The sequence below is a fragment of the Stenella coeruleoalba genome (assembly GCF_951394435.1).
Source record: "Stenella coeruleoalba genome assembly, chromosome: 15".
Lineage (NCBI taxonomy): Eukaryota > Metazoa > Chordata > Mammalia > Artiodactyla > Delphinidae > Stenella > Stenella coeruleoalba.
In genome coordinates this window covers 71,341,052-71,358,416 of record NC_137161.1, presented here as the reverse complement: position 1 = coordinate 71,358,416, position 17,365 = coordinate 71,341,052, and the positions used below count along the sequence as shown (strand labels likewise).

At 42.1% G+C, this 17,365-nt stretch overlaps 1 protein-coding gene across 3 annotated transcripts in view; it reads left to right on the top strand.

Annotated features, from left to right (window-relative positions):
• The window catches only part of XPO6 (exportin 6), a 107,473-nt gene that overhangs the window by 49,096 nt on the left and 41,012 nt on the right, over positions 1 to 17,365 (top strand). For all 3 annotated transcript variants that reach the window (XM_079945079.1, XM_079945078.1, XM_079945080.1), the window contains exons 7-9: positions 6,508 to 6,961; positions 10,241 to 10,367; positions 16,409 to 16,518. In XM_079945079.1, the coding sequence (XP_079801205.1) occupies positions 6,508 to 6,961; positions 10,241 to 10,367; positions 16,409 to 16,518 (691 nt within the window). The remainder of the gene's footprint in view (positions 1 to 6,507; positions 6,962 to 10,240; positions 10,368 to 16,408; positions 16,519 to 17,365) is intronic.

Sequence of the window (17,365 nt, the reverse complement as noted above, 5' to 3'; positions counted from 1 at the left end):
TTTCTGTCTGATCACTTTCAAAGAATAAAACCCAGGGACTAGTCCCTCTGACAACTGCTCTAACAGTCTGGTTATAGAAAAAATTTTGACAGGTGTGTGTAGTTCATTTCTCAGAATAGTTCCCCAAATTATTGCCTCATCTCTTAAACTCACCTCACTAGACCAGAATCCTGTGAAATTGATGATGGTTTTCTCTCTTATTTACAAAAAGGAAGCTGGGGTTCATGGCGGGTAACTTGCCAGAGGTCACATCACCAGTGAGGGGTGGGACAGTGACGTGAACCCATCATTCCCAGTCGAGGTGCACTGTCTTTCTTCTAAGTTTGCTGTCTCGGTCACTCTCACCATTTCTGCCTGCCTCCTCCTTCCCCTGGTTGAGTCCTGGCTCGCTGCTTACTTGGTTTACCTTCTCTGACCTTGGATGTCCTCTCTGTAGAAGAGCAGCTCTGCTCTGAGGAGTGAGTGAGGGGAGGTGTGGATGTACCGTCTGTATGCCGTGGTGCGGCTTCCTTCTTTGCTCGTGCAGCCTCAGCCCTCTTCCTTAGTTACTCTCCTCTTGTCCTTGCTTCTTTTTGCTTGGAAAATGGGAAAAAATGTGAACAAAACGAAATTACATAAATACTGTAGTTCTGAGCTAGCTTTGTTCTGTAATAAAAATTAAGGGGCCATATCGGTCTTGCACACATGGTATTTAGTTTTAAATATAGATGTGTATATATACTGGCGATGGAAAGTTTTTTAGGGTGAAGATGTCTTAGCCCTAATTGATTACGACCAGTTTACGCCTTCTGGTTTTTTCCCAAACTCTTTATAAGATGCACATGTTCGTGTACTTGCAGATCTTTTCACCTGTAGAAAAATGGGACTTTGGATCACAACTCTTTTGATCTTGTTTCCTCCTCCCAAGGGTTCCTTAAAAAGAGTTTCTCCCCATTTTACTGCACTGAGGCTACAGTTAGGTCGGAGGTTCTTAGTTGGGGTGATTTAGCCCTGCAGGGGATATTTGGCAATGTGGAGAAACTTCTTGGTTAACATAACTGAAGAAAGAGTAAGTACTACTGGCGTCTGGTGAGTGGAGGCCAAGGATGCTGCTAAATATCCTTCAGTGCACAGAACAGTAAAGAATTATCCAGCCCCAAATGTGAATAGTGCTGAGGTTGAGAAACTCTTAGTGAGTGTAGAACTGAATAGAACACATGTGGAATTTCAATAAGTAAGAAAAGAAGAAAGCTGAGGGGATCTTTGTATGAAAGCCCATTACAAGTGTTCCAGCCATGTCTGGGTTACTTCCAAGTCAGTAAATGCCCCAGAGTAGCCTACGTACTACTTGGGGCATGGGTGTCTGTTGCCGCCAGGGCCTGGCCCAATTCAGGGACGATGAAGTTGGTCACAGGTTTTTTAAAATCGAGGAGCCCTCTTACAAGTCCTCTTTATAATCAAGAGCTTGTGAAAGCTGTCTCAGCATAGCTTTGGAAATGCTGCAGCATGAAGCAGGGTCTCTGTTCTGTGGCGATGCCTTCACTTGGATTAAAATATAATTTTGGGGCTTCCCTGGTGGCGCGGTGGTTGAGAGTCCGCCTGCCAATGCAGGGGACACAGATTTGTGCCCCGGTCTGGGAAGATCCCACATGCCGCAGAGCGGCTGGGTCCCTGAGCCATGGCCGCTGAGCCTGCGCGTCCGGAGCCTGTGCTCCGCAACGGGAGAGGCCACAACAGTGAGAGACCCGCGTACCGCAAAAAAAGAAAAAAAAGAAAAAATATATATAATTTTGGAAAAAATTCTTCTATGATTTACTAAAATTCCCTGAAACATTTAAAGTTGAGTAAAATAATTTTTATCGAGAAACAACATTAAAAGATACTTGTTTTGAGGGGAAAAAATAGTCAGAGATCATCCTATCCACATAAACAGGTTTTTACCTTTGCATACTCCCGTTCAGTCTTTGTCCTTGTGCTTGTATCTTTCTATAGTTTCTGTCATGGTGTACACATGCTATTTTACATGTGACTTTGGATCTTACATATTTTTCTATTTTTGAATATTAGCTTTCTGACTGATCATTTTTCTTGGCTGCATAATCTTTCCTGACCTGGCTTCTGGGAAGGAGCATAGGCTTTGGGGCTAGACCTGGGTTTTAGTTTTAGCTCTGCCTCTGACTAGCTGAGGAACATGGGGGAAATGCCTCATCTATCTGTGTTTGAGTTATTCTAACTGTCTGTAAGTGCAGATAATCGTAATACCTACTTTAGAGCTGGGAGCATTAAATGAGAATATGTAAAGTGCTTGGTGCAGCACCAAGCAAATAATAATAGCACATGAAATGGTAGCTGTTCTTTTTTTTTTTTTTTTAACATTTATTTATTTATGGCTGTGTTGGGTCTTCGCTGCGTGCGGGCTTTCTCTAGTTGTGGCGAGCGGGGGCTACTCTTTGTTGCGGTGCGCGGGCCTCTCATTGCAGTGGCTTCTCTTGTTGCGGAGCACGGGCTCTGGGCACCCGGGCTTCAGTAGTTGTGGCTCTCAGGTAGAGCGCAGGCTGAGTCGTTGTGGCGCACAGGCTTAGTTGCTCCGCGGCATGTGGGATCTTACCAGACCAGGGCTCTAACCCCTGTCCCCTGCATTGGCAGGCGGATTCTTAACCACTGTGCCACCAGGGAAGTCCTAGTAGCTGTTCTTAACATCAGTGTTATCATTGATGTGTTGCTCTCCCCACACCCCACCTTAGAATTCCATTCTGGAAAAATTCTTCTGAGCTGAAGAATAGGGCCAACTTTTTTGTTTTGTTTTTGTTTTTAAAGCCAGAATTTATTTCTATTTAAGAATGTTCAAGAGACTTTAAAAAGGCCCAAGGGCCCAACAGTGTCCGGGTTTAGTATAAGATCATACTGAGGTGGTGTCTGTTGGTTCCTCCATTGCTAAAACCTCAATTTGATCCTGGTTGGTAAATGCCCTGATAATTCTAATAGTTGGGTAATGGTGATTTCCTCTAACTGGCATCTTTCATAAATGGCCGTCAGTCCATGAACGATGAAAAAAGCAATACCAGAAACAACCATTGATAGAAAGTTGTATGACTCAAGTGGAAAGCCACCACAGCAATTCCAAAAATCAAAATTATTAATCCAGTAATAAACAAACTGAAACGTTTGCAGATTCTGCTTGAACATCCTTCTTGCATTATTCTTTGAAACCAGGTCTTCTGATTACCAGCTTGAGTAGCTGAGATCATGATGAGTCTCATCTGGTATCAAATGCAGCTCTTTCAGAATAGAAACCAGCAAACACCTTTCAAGACAGATGCCAGAGGACAGCTTTTTAATCTAGTTTTAACAATGGAAATTAAACTCTTATTAATAAATCACAAAATCCTCATTTTAATGGCTGAGGAGATTGAGGCTGAGAAACGTTAACTACTCTGTTCATATTAATCCAACATTAGTATAAGGCAGCAGTTCTCAATAGGTCTGGGGACCCCTGGAGGTCCCCCCAAACCCTTTCAGGGTCCCAAAGGTCAACGATGTGGTCATAAAAATACTAAGACATTGTTTGTCATTTTTATTCTCACTCTTCTGAGTATACCGAGTAAAAAAAGCTCATTCAGATTCCACATTGCAGTTAACCTTTAAGAAATTAGTACTCATCAGATTTTAGTATTAGAATAGCTGCCGTTATCTGAAAAGGCCACTTCCTTCTCTTTCAGTTGTATATCTGTGTGAAGCTGGGTTCTCGTCATATACTTCAGTAAAACAACATTGTACAACAGATTGGGTACAGAACCAGATGAGAGAATCTAGCTATCTTCTTTCAAGCCACACAATAAAGAGATTTCCAAAAATGTAGAAACAGTGCTATTCTTCTCACTAATTTTTTGGAGGGCAAAATATAATTTTTTCATTTAAAAATGTTATTTATGCTAACATGTAATGGGCTTATCATTATTAAATGAATTAAATATTTGAAAAATTCTTAGTTTTAATTTCTAATATGACAAATATCAATAGAAATAACCTACATAAACAGAAAGAAGCTTTTTGCTGTCCTCAGTGATTTTTAAGAGTGTAAAGGGGTTTTAAGACTAAAACATTTGAGAACTGCTGCTATAAGGTAAAAAACAAAATGTAAAAATTTACCCAATATTCCACCATACAGAAATAACATCATTCCAGACCTCTCTCTCTACATAAATGCAGTTAAAGGTAGATTAAACTGAATAAAAGGACCAAATGGTATCGTATCATATATTTTTTTTTGGTATCATATATTTTTGCTAAAGACTATTCAGTTTTAGTTTTACTTGAATTTAACAGGAAGTATTAAATGGAAGGAATTGCTGACCTTGAGATGCTTTTTCCACAAGGAATATTAGTTTGTAAAAGATATCTCCAAGGATAAGAAAAAAAGATTATGAAAACCAATTTCTTACTACATATTTTCATTTTAGACCATATATTTTGAGACTCTGTGCTTGTGAAAGATGAGAAAGTTAGTTAGCACACCCTTCTATAATTCCTCCATTTGTTTAGTCTTGATTCTGTATTTAATTCAGTGCTTGCATTAGTCCCTTTGCCACAGCTTCACCATTCTGTAATTCTTTTCTATTTATCTCTTTATTTGCATGGTTTCATCGTTCAGTTGCTCCCTAAGAATTTGTGGGCAATATATTATTTGAATTTTTGCATGTTTTAAAAAAATGTCACCTTCCTTTATACTCAAAGGGGACCTTTGGGTTAAGTCATTCTTTGCCCCAGAACTTGTAGATGCTGCACCACTGTTTTTTGGCTTTGACTGTTACTGTGAAGTCTGAATTCGAGGTTTTCTCCTTTGTATATGTGCCTTTTCTGCCTACATTCCCTTATTACTGAAGTTTTTGTATTGATTACTCATTTTTTTTCTTGGGGCTGAATAAGCCCTTTCATTTTGTATAGTGACACCTTTATTTCAGGAAAGGCTTCTTCTTGTTATAGTTATGAATGTTTTTCTTCTTTTGTCTTCTCTAAAATCATTTTATAGCCACCCCCACCCCCAATTTCATTTTGTGTGATTTCCTTTAGTGTTTAGTGCTTCTCAAAAATTAAGCAAGCGTAAGAATCACCTGGAGAGCTGGTACAAGCACAGCTTCCTGCCCCTGCCCGCCAGGTTCTACTTCAGTGGGTGTGGGTGTTGCCTGATCATTTGTATTTCCGACAAACTTCCAGGTTATGTTGGTGATGCAGGTCCACAGACCTCACCTTGACTAGCCCAGTAGTTTCAAATTTTTGGTCTTTGGACCTGTTTACTCTTTTTTTTTTTTAATTGAGGTATAATTGACATATAACACTGTTAGTGTTAGTTGCAGGTGTACAAAATAGTGATTTATGTATATTTGCAAAATGATCACCACAGTAAATGTAGATCCATTACCACACATAGTTACAAATTTTTTTCTTGTGAGAATTTATTTTACGCTACTAGCAACTTTCAAATATACAATACAGTATTGTAAACTATAGTCACCATATTGTACATTACATCCCCAGGACTTATTTGTCTTACAGCTGGAAGTTTGTACCTTTTTACCACCTTCACCTGTTTCGCCCACCCTGGACCCCTTTATTCTTTTTTTAAAAAAAATTAATTAATTATTATTATTATTTTTTGGCTGTATTGGGTCTTTGTTGCTGCACACAGGCTTTCTCTCTAGTTGTGGTGAGTGGGGGCTCCTCTTCGTTGCGGTGTGCGGGCTTCTCACTGCGGTGGCTTCTCTTGTTGCAGAGCACAGGCTCTAGGCGCCCGGGCTTCAGTAGTTGTGGCATGCGGGCTCAGTAGTTGTGGCTCGCTGACTGTAGAGCGCAGGCTCAGTAGTTGTGGCACACGGGCTTAGTTGCTCTGCGGCATGTGGGATCTTCCTGGACCAGGGCTTGAACCCGTGTCTCCTCCATTGGCAGGTGGATTCTTAACCACTGTGCCACCAGGGAATTCCCTGGACCCCTTTACTCTTAAGAATTATTGAGGTCCTTAAAGAGCTTTGTGGGTTTTATCTATTGGTATTCAAACTGAGAAAATTTGGAAATATTTATTAATTCTTTTAAAAGTAACTGTGATGAACTCAGTGCATATTAACAAATAATACATCTTAATGAAAAATAACTTTTCCAAAGGAAACAAAAACACTTACTGAGAAGAGCGGCATTACATTTTTGTAAATCTCTTTAATATGTAGCTTAATGATAGATAGCGTTTGCTTTTTCTCTGTTGCTTGTAACTTGGCATGTAACCTCTGGAAAACTCCGTTGTACACTTGTGAGATAATAAAAGTGAAAAAGGAAAATAACATTCTTTTAAAAATAGTTTTGAATTTGTGAACCCCGAAAAGCGTCTGGGGGCTCTCAGGGGTCCCTGGACCAAACTTTGAGAACTTCTGCTTTATGCTAATGCTTGGTTTTTTGTTTTTGTTTTTTGTAAGGAGAATTACTTAAATTGGTTTATAAGAGATTTGATAGTGTGTATCTTAAAAGCCTTTTGTGTTTCAGGCGACTTACTGAGTAACCTGTTGCAGAGTCCTAGTTCAGCCAAACTGTTGAATCAGCCAATCCCCATCCTTGATGTGGAGAGTGAGTATATCTGTTCCCTGGCCTTGGAGTGCCTGGCCCATCTCTTCAGTTGGATTCCTCTGTCTGCCAGCATCACCCCGTCCCTCCTTACCACCATCTTCCACTTTGCACGCTTTGGCTGTGACATCCGGGCCAGAAAGATGGCATCAGTTAACGGCAGCAGCCAGAACTGTGTGTTGGGTCAGGAGCGCGGCCGGCTTGGGGTCCTGGCCATGTCCTGCATCAATGAACTCATGTCCAAGAACTGTGTGCCTATGGAGTTCGAGGAGTACTTACTGCGTATGTTCCAGCAGACTTTCTACCTCCTGCAGAAAATCACCAAGGATAACAATGCCCACACGGTGAAGAGCAGGCTAGAAGAACTCGATGAGAGGTAATGAAAACAGGTGTGGCATCGGCTGTGCCCTGAGAATGGGCCTTGACTGTTTATCACGTTGCGCTGCATAGTGTCTGTAATCCTCTTTGGTTTCAGAATCTGGGGCTCCTGGTGAGGAACGGAGAGGTAGGTGTGTACCAGTAAGTCCAAGCTTAGCTGGAAGGGCTAGGGTGGCTAAGGGAAGCGAGTCGAGTTGGAAAAGTTGTGAATTGTGTGAATTGTGTAGGTTGGTTGTCTTCTTTGCCCGTCCACCTCCTGTCCTCCCTTCCACCCTTGTCCGCCCTCTCCTCACTCTTTGCCTGCAGGTCTGAGGTGGTGCAGGAACTGGGACCGCTGCTCATGCGTAGCCAAGCACAGGAGAGGAGGCCCGTGGAGGTACAGGAGTTACACTTGCCCTTCCTTGCTTGGTGTTGCTTGTTGGTTCTTCCTGTTTGACTTTTCTCAAGTGAACGTCGTGCAGTGTATAGGAATGTTGTCACTATTGTGAGTTTTACACTGATGACAAGAAAGGAGAGTTGTTAATGGGGCACACACCTGAGTTTCTTGGTTACTGTCCTCTTGAATGGCGCCTGAAATCACTTAGCCTCGCTTTATTAAGGACTCTTAGCAGATGGTCCCACAGTATGCTGAGGCATGGTCTCATTTATATTTCCCTTACAGATGATGTCATTTATGTATCTTACAGCTTTCATTAATATGATGCTACTGCTGTGTAAAAACAAAAGGGAAAATTGGAAGCTTATATTAAGAACATTATGTTGACTGTTCAGAGACTTTCAAACAGATAAATTGTATTGAATTAGTAAATATTTATAGATTGCCTGGCAGCAAAAGTTGTTAGTATTTTCATCAATTTTCCTTGGCTTGTTTTTGTTGTTAAGCTATACAGAGTTAAGCCATTTCTTTTTCTTTAGAGTAAGCAGCAGGATATAAAGTCAGGTGCCTAAAGTTAAGACAGTTTTACTGCTTTCTAAATTTAGCAATTTTAATAAGTTATTCTAAAGTTGAAAAAATTGATACATGAGATTATTTTGGTTTGGTTCATTGTAAACAAGCTTTGTGTGAAATTTTCTTTGTATAATCACAAAAGAACTCATAATCTGATATGGTAATATGTTGGTTTTATTTTTCATTATTTGGTAATAGCTTCCTATTTGAATTCAAAAACATCAGCATTGAGACACACAGCTTATATGTTTATATCCTTTCTAGCTTTGGTTAAGAAAGGCTGTATTTTCATATGTTTAAAAAAATCACAACGGTAACCCAACTGCTTGTACCAACCATCAGATATCAGTTGTTCTGACTTTTACTGTGGTGTAATGTTTGTTATGGCTTACATTTGGGTGGTATAAAAATGTCATCATGGATGATCTGTGTTCTGATTTTGTTACGTGTAACTTTTGTGCTCTTGGTTTTATATTTTAATCCTATGCTTCCTATTGCCCTGTGAAAGCTGAGAGGTGCCTGGAAGCAGAAAGGTGACATGAACAACACTGTGTGCTTGCTTCCTGGCTCTTGGGTCCCTTACCACTAATTCTAAACAGCTAAGTCCATTCTCAGTTGTTTAGGAGCTGCTTAACCAGGTTTCTTCCTCTCTTCTCCTCTACTGCCTTTTTTTCTAACTTTCTACTGCTCATTAGCACCTGTACCAGAAGGTGGGCAAGGGAAAGAAAATGAGGTGAAATAAAATTGGAGTTTTAGCTACTGAACAGTCTTGCTTGTATTCTTTAAAAAAATTGGGTTGGAGATTCAAATAAAATTGAGATTGTGTGGTATTTGACCCATGACTTCTCCTTATTCTTTAATGGGTGGTAGGGAATTGAGTGCATCTTCCTAAAGAGCAGCAAACTGGTTGATGTCTTTGAATAACCACATAAAAATGTGTAATAGGCTGAGCGAGGAATGAGGAGTTCCTGCTCCTGAGTATTAGTGATTGAAGGCCTCAGAGAAGTTTTTTTGTACTTTCCTATCTCTAAAAACAGTTGATTAGTGCCTTACTGTTTTTCAAGTATTTGACCCCATGATCCTTATCAAACAAATTATTATTATTTTTTTAAGCTGCAAATAAGCTTACCTGTGTGTGGCGGCCACACAGATTGGCCACCCTCAGGGTGCTAGGTCCCAGAAACAATATGGGACGTTTTATTTATGGGCCAGTTTTGCTCTTCTGAGGAGTAGTCTTCTTCCCCTTTATTATCTCATACATCTTTGCTTTAAAAAAAAAAAAAACACAGCTTTTTGCAGTTAGGAGTTTCAGAATTGCTTTTAACCATCATTCAATATTTGGCTAAGGCCCAGTGTATCTTTTATCTTTTTTAATCTGTCTCTGAAATGTGGTTTATGGAGGTATGCCCATCTCATTTTCTAATCACCTTTTGGTATTTAGGAGCTTAAAATGACAGTTTCTGAAATGTGAGAGTGATGATGTGCTGTGTATTCAATAACAAAAATATCTTATCCTTGCAGCTGTGACCCACACTCTTCTGTGAAATGATATTTGAATACAAATGAATTGGGAATTCACTGTGATGTGAAAAGAAAGAGCACTGGATTGGGAGTAGATGGTAGTCCCATTCTTCTGTGAGCTGGCTGAGTGACCTTGGGCCAGTCACTTTATCTCTCTGGGCTTCACCTCTAAAATGATGCATCAGTAAATTGTCCTTGAGTCTTGTCCAGCTCTAACAGTCCTCCTCCCTTAGATTTGACATCACTTTTAGAATGGATTGGGACGTGCTATGTTTAATTAGCACCAGGAGCCAGAGGGTGGGGGAAAAACATGAACATTAGGTTGCAAGACTGAATATATCTTACCTGGATGCCATCCCTTTCCTATAGCCTTGTTTTGATTTTTGGGTTTTTAGCACATTCGTTTTAATATTTTGGCCTCCTAGCAAAGAAAACCAGCCCTCCAGACTTGCCACATTGAAATGACAGATCATCTGCCCATGGACCTTTTGAGTACCATTTCCTTTCACTTTAATTGGGTCATAACACTGAGTTAGAAAATATGAGGACGCTAGCTTATAAGATGCCTTACCTAGATAGTGTCTGAGGATTAAAGTTGCTTTTCTGCTATGTTTCAGGTGGTAATGGAATGAAGGGTTGCCTGACCTGTAGGTAATTGTTGCAGGCCTTTATATTTTTAACTGAAAATATATTTGTTATAAATCTGTATAGTTTTGTACTGAAAGAAATTTGGATTGAATTTGAGTTCTCTTCTAGGGAGGTGGCCGAGTTTCTCATTGTCACCTTTTGTCTTCTTGTCTTCTTTAGCTACATTGAGAAGTTTACTGACTTTCTGCGGCTCTTTGTGAGTGTTCACCTAAGACGAATCGAGTCCTACTCCCAGTTCCCTGTGGTGGAGTTTTTGACACTTTTGTTCAAGTACACATTTCATCAGGTAAAGCACTGGAACTGCCCATGTCTCTCTCTTGCCACTCAAAATGTCTACTTTGTTATTTTCAGGAGAAAGAACTTTATTTTATTTGTCAAACATTTATATAGTGCTTACTATATGAAGATTAACACATTTATCCTTCATAACAACCCTATGAGGTAGGTATTATTATCATCCCCATTTTACAGATAAAGAAACTGAGGCACAAAGATAACTTGCTGAGGGTCATACAGTAAGCGGTGGAGCCAGATAGAGTCTGCTCTTAATCACTGTTATGTTGAAGAAGCAAAATATAGAAAAAGTCTGACGTTAGGGCCTTTAGTTCTAGTCTGTAGCTGTCACTAAGACTACCCACAAGGACATTGTAAATAGTGAAGTTCTCAAGAGTTCAGTTTTGGTGGATCCAGTTGTTTCCCCCATTCAGCAAACGTTTTTTGAGCTTCTGTTGTGTTCCAGGAGTGAGGCCTATAACCCTTGTAAACAAAGTCCTTGCGTTCACTGAATTTACATTCTGATGACTCAGTATTTTTTGCTTCTATATATATTTTAGCAGCTTTATTGAGATAACATTTACTTACTGTGCAATTCACCCATTGTAATTGTACAATTCAGTGATGTTCGGTAGATTTATAGACTTGTGCAGCCATCATCAGAGTCCAGTTTTAAACATTTCTGTCATGCCCTATCACTTGTGCCCATTTGTGTGTCTTTTTTTTTTTTTTTTTTTTTGTGCAGTACACGGGCCTCTCACTGTTGTGGCCTCTCCCGTTGCGGAGCACAGGCTCCGGACACGCAGGCTCAGCGGCCGTGGCTCACGGGCCCAGCCGCTCCGCGGCATGTGGGATCTTCCCGGACCAGGGCACGAACCCGTGTCCCCTGCATCGGCAGGCGGACTCTCAACCACTGCGCCACCAGGGAAGCCCCTGTGTGTCTTTTTAAAATAAGCTTTTTGGGGAGCTCCCTGGCGGCCTAGTAGTTAGGATTCGGGGCTTTCACTGGTGTGGTCCGGGCTCAATCCCTGGTCGAGGAACTGAGATCCTGCAAGCATTGCAGTGTAGCCCCCCCCCACTCCCCCCAAAAAAGCTTTTTGTTGAACTATCATACACGTATGGAAAAGCACATAAATCATACATGTGTAGCTTCGTGAGTTTTCCCAAAACGAACAAGACATGTGACCACCGAAGTCAAGAAGTAGAACATTACCAGCACCCCCAGAAATCCCCTCATGTCCTTCATCACTCCCCACCACATCCTCCCCAGAAGTAACCCCAGACCTGACTTTAATATCCCAGATGAGTTGTGCCTGTTTTAGAACTTCTCTAAATGGAAGCATACAATGTAGATTTGTTTTGTCTGACTTTTTTCATTCAACATTATGTTTGTGAGCTTCATCTGTGTTGTGTGTGGCAGTAGTTTGTTCTCATTGTTTTATAGGAAGTCATTAGAAAAGCCACTCCAGTGCTGATTTGGGCCACTTCCAGTTTTTGGTGGTCATGAATTATGTTGCAGTGAATATTCCTGTGTCTGCCTTTTGATGTACATACGTAGCTCTTTCTGTGTATGTTGGTATATTACCAGGAATGAAACTGCTGGGTCAGTGAGGGCATCTGATTTTACAAGCAGTCTTTTTTGGTTGTTTCAATCACTGATGTTGTAACTTAATGAGGCTAGAGGAGAGGTAAGGGTGGAGGCTGGGAGGGGTGTGTGTATGTAAAAGGGGATTTGGAAGGGTGCGGATGGAGGAGGAGGATCAAAGGTTAAAGAAGTGACACGATGTCTGATAGAGGGGCCGATGTCTGATAGAGGGGCCGGTGAGTGCAGAGCAAGAAGGAAGCACGCTGATCTCACTAGGCCTAAGAAGGGATAGAAGAGGTGATGAGATATAGGAGGGTGAGGATGTAGGAGAGAAGCATCAGAAGTGGGAGAGATTTGAGATGGATCTGGAGAAATCTTAAAGGGGACCAGGAAAAAAGGAAGGATTTGATAGATACCTTTGAATAAGTGCAGCAGAAACGAACGAGAGATAAGGAGCCAGTGCTGGGGGCAGAAGGAAGGGTTTGTTTGGCAAACGGAATGAACCGTCTTCCGATTTTGCTCCCTGTGTAAAATGGGACCTTTTTAGTAAACGTGGTGTAGAAGAAAGCTAAAAAGTGCTTTGAAGTATGCATGTCTGATGCTTCCTTCTTTGGATGTGGACCCAAAAGTTCTGTGTTTGAGCTCTGGTTATTTCTGTTAGGTCTCTGTCCTTGGATAAGTCTTTTAAATTTCCTAGGGAGATAGACTGCAGTGGGCATCTTTCGGGTCTTTCCATATTCATCTTCTGTGATTCTTTCACTAGAATCCTACGGGTTCATTTTCCATTGAACCGAGAGTGGTGGTTTTATATATTTATATATGTTTTAATTACATACTGGGGGAAGAGATAGATTGGTCATGAGGCAAACAGCAAGCTTCTGTCTTCCTCCCTCACCAGCAGGTCACTGTCAGCTGAGCTCCCTGTGTTCTGCTGGCCTCCTGTGTGAGGACTTGCATTTCTGGGTGCAGACTCTGGGCTGTGTGGGTTGGTGGCCTCGAGGTGCAGGCAGAAGCCGATTCTGAGCACTGGCCAGAGGGGCAGGAACCTGGAAGGGGCTCCGGCGGAAGCTGCCCTTTGCTGGAGAGGCAGGGAGGGAGAAAGCTGGCAGGGCACACTCTAGGCCCAGGAGCTGGTAGTAAAAGATTTCTTTAGGATAAGGTTTAAGAATAAGAAATTAGGGCTTCCCTGGTGGCGCAGCGGTTGAGAGTCCGCCTGCCGACGCAGGGGACACGGGTTCGTGCCCTGGTCCGGGAAGATCCCACATGCCGCGGAGCGGCTGGGCCCGTGAGCCATGGCTGCTGAGCCTGTGCGTACGGAGCCTGTGCTCCACAACGGGAGAGGCCACAGCAGTGAGAGGCCCGCATGCCGCAAAAAAAAAAAAAGAATAAGAAATTAAATTGCTGTCAAGAGAGAGCTTTAAGTTCTCATCTGTTCATTAACAGCATGTTCTTCCTTTATCATAGCTAAGTTCTCTGTAAAGTGGGAAAATGTGTCTTTTCTCTTGTTTAGAGGGTTATTCTCAGTGTACTTTGCCTTTTGTTCCTACAATTCATGGAAATATTAATCCTGGTCAACATTTTTTTTTAATTTATTTATTTAATCTTTGGGTCTGTTGGGTCTTTGTTGCTGCGCGTGGGCTTTCTCTAGTTGCGGTGAATGGGGGCTACTCTTCATTGCGGTGCACAGGCTTCTCATTGCAGTGGCTTTTCTTGTTGAGGACCACGGGCTCCAGGCACGTGGGCTTCAGTAGTTGTGGCTCGCGGGCTCTAGAGTACAGGCTCGGTAGTTGTGGCGCACGGGCTTAGTTGCTCCGCGGCATGTGGGATCTTCCCGGACCAGGGCTCGAACCCGTGTCCCCTGCATTGGTAGGCGGATTCTTAACCACTGCGCCACAAGGGAAGTCCCTGGTCAGCATATTTTTAAAGAATAGTAATAAGATGAAGATGGTGGTAGTATCTTCCTGTAACCATTTTCTCTCTTCCGTTTATTTTCCTGCAGTTTTTCTTTCACCTAAGTGTCCTGCTACAGTCCCTCCAGCCACTAGTGCTCACCAGGTGTTTGCCTCCACCACTGCTGAGCCCCTGAGGTGTCTGTATAAACATATGGTTTCTGTCTTCCGGCTCCTTCTCTTGCTGTATCATTACCAATTCCTTCTTGGTCTTGCAGTTTCCATTTTGCCCCTTCTTCTTAAAACATGCCTGAGATAGTATGGCATAGGGGGAAGGGTCTGGACTGGGGGAGTCTTACGATCCACAGTCTAGTTCTGTTTTTGTTCTTTATCTTGTCACCTTGGGCAGATGACTTGACTTCTGGTTTCTTTGTCTGTGAAATGGGAGGAAGAAAGACATCTCTCCGCTTTCCAGGACTGTTGTGAAGATCAAATAGACCTATGCAAATCAAAACAAACCACTTGGAGAGAAGAGTAGCATCATTAGTTTTTTAAAGGAACTTGCCAGGATCTTTAGTGACTAACCAGCCCTGGAATCTGAAAAGTAAAAAATCTGAGTATGGGTACATTTTAAAAATGGGTCCATGAGGGCTCTGCAAAGTTGTATGACTCCAAAAGTGCAGTCAGCGTATTGCCTTTATGACCTTAGCAGTCTGTGCCCAGAGCAATTGTCAAAGGCCAGACTGTGGGCAGTGCATAAGGCCTCACAGTGGGGCCTGTAGAGATGGATGTGAATGGTAGTGTTTCAGGTCCTACAGAGGGTGTATTTGCCCAACTTTTTTTCCAGCCTTGAGCCACACAGTAAATCCTCAATTCAAACGCATGAGAAAGACATGTATAATTGTAAACTCCTTTGACATAGCCATAACACTTGGATTTATATGGTGGCTTTTCTCAAAAGCACCTCCACGTGCATCGATCAGTTATATTTTTTGGTGAGGGATCTGGTAGGTATTTATTTTCAAAGCAAGGAAGGGCGGCTGGGTGACCTCCTTACTGGAAGCACAGCAAGCCAAAGCCAGGACAAGACTACATCTCCTGGCTGCAAGTCAAGTGCCTGTCCACAAGCTACCCATATTATTTCCACACGGCTTATTGTTTTTTCTGCTTATTCTTCTGGTTCATTTTGTGTTCTGAGGATGGCCCTGCCAGTGGTCCTGATTGAGCTGTAGCATAGCAGTCCAGTTCCAGAGCTGCCCTGTGGCTTGTGAGTGGGGTCTGCCATGTTTTTTTTTTTTTTTTTTTTTTTTCTGTACGCGGGCCTCTCACTGCTGTGGCCTCTCCCATTGCGGAGCACAGGCTCCAGACGCGCAGGCTCAGCGGCCATGGCTCACGGGCCCAGCCGCTCCGCGGCATGTGGGATCTTCCCGGACCGGGGCACGAACCCGTGTCCCCTGCATCGGCAGGCAGACTCTCAACCACTGCGCCACCAGGGAAGCCCCATGCCACATTTTTTAAGTTTACAGTTTTTCTGTCTCAGACTCAGCCTGGGTACACCACCACCGTCATTGGTAGTTATCTCTTGGACAGATTCCATACATGCCCTTGTAAACTTCTGGATTTCTTTGGCCCAGAGATGGAAGGAAACTGACTCAAGAAGATGATGGTATTATTTCTTTCCATATCTGATCCTGCCATCAAATATGTGGTTCAATGAAGTAATCACAAGTAAAGCCAAAGAGTTCTTGTAGGTAGCAAGAATTTGAGTGGATATATAAGGGATTGGGGAGCCACAGATGAAACTGAATATGTGTGAGAAGGACTAGATGTTGGAGAATATAGTGCTTGGATTTTGCATGAAATAGAATCTCAAGGCTCTTGAGAAAGTTGATCAGTGCAGTGGTCCAGGCACTAGGACCCTACAAAGACTTGCTCTTTTCTCCTTACTTTGTCCTTATCGACACCTGGTAAGAGGTTGCTATTAGCCTGTTTGACACATCTACTTTGCAGATGAGCTAAAGCCTGTAGGTCAGTCTTAACGAGCTCATTTTCAATCTGTTATGTAGGAAGACTGCAGATGTTACTTTCCTAATGTTCAAATGTGTAAACTTGTCACTTTGGAGCCACTGAAACTTAGTTTTGGTTTTGTAATAGTATGTAGTGGAAAGAGCATTGGCTGGGGTTAAATGGACCTGTTCCTACCCCTGACCTTGAACATATCTCTGGATCTCAGTTTCTTTTTCTCTAAAACAGATCTGAATTGGATGATCTGTAAGAGCTGTCCGCATCACAGTCTCAGACTTTAAAACAGGTGTTCGCTCGGCTTATTTTGTAAATTGGTTTGCCCTGCATAGTACAGTATCTCCTTAATGATGTGTTCCATGGTACCCTTGTCTTGTTAGGTTCAACAGGGCCCAATCGTGAAGACCGAATAAAAGACACCAACTGTGGTTACCAAGAAGCCGAGGGAACCTAGGCTTATGGTTGTAGCATTCTGGTGTATGTAAACACTGGTGGGTGTGTTTCTAAGGAGTAGTTGCATTAAGTAATTTCATTGTCTGGATTTCTTTTGCACCATAGCCTACTCATGAAGGTTACTTCTCTTGTTTGGATATCTGGACGCTCTTTTTGGACTATCTGACAAGTAAAATTAAAAGCCGTCTGGGAGACAAGGAAGCAGTTCTCAACAGGTAAACCGCAGAAACATTTATAAGCAGAAATAAACATTTTTGTCAGTTTTTCTTGTGGCCTAAAGAGGCAACCATGCAGTCAGACCTCTTTAGTGAAACTGAGTCATGTAAGCTGTTTAGGTAGTAAAGCCATTGAGCATTTTCTTCTTTCTTCCCCTTAAATATCTCATTTTTTAAAAATACATTTTTCTGGTTAAAAAAGTAATATGTATTGTTAATTTTTTAGGTATGATAATGTTTTTGTGGTCCCCATCCTTCCCCATGGCCCTTATTTTAGAGGTACAACCTGAAGTATTTATTGGATAAAATGATATATGGGATTTGCTTTAAAATAATTCCCTGGGGGGCTTTCCTGGTGGCGCAGTGGTTGAGAGTCCGCCTGCTGATGCAGGGGACATGGGTTCGTGCCCCGGTCCGGGAAGATCCCACATGCTGTGGAGCAGCTGGGCCCGTGAGCCATGGCCGCTGAGCCTGCGCGTCTGGAGCCTGTGCTCCACAACGGCAGAGGCCACAACAGTAAGAGGCCCACGTACTGCAAAAAAAAAAAAAAAAAAAAATTCCCTGGGGATAGAGGGGGAAGTGGGTTGGCCATGTGTTGATAATTGGTGTTGAACTTAATTGATAGGAATTTGGGGTTCATTATAGCCTCACTCCTTTTGTATGTGCTTGAAAATTTCCCAAATAAAGTAATAAATACTTGTCAGGAAAAAAATATTTATTTTAAAAACTAGCAAAGATAGAAAAATATAAAGAAAAGTTATCTATAATCCCGCAGTCCAGAGATAGTCATTTTTGTACTTCTAATTTTATTTTAAAAAACAGAAAATGGGGAAATGTTTTTTTCCCC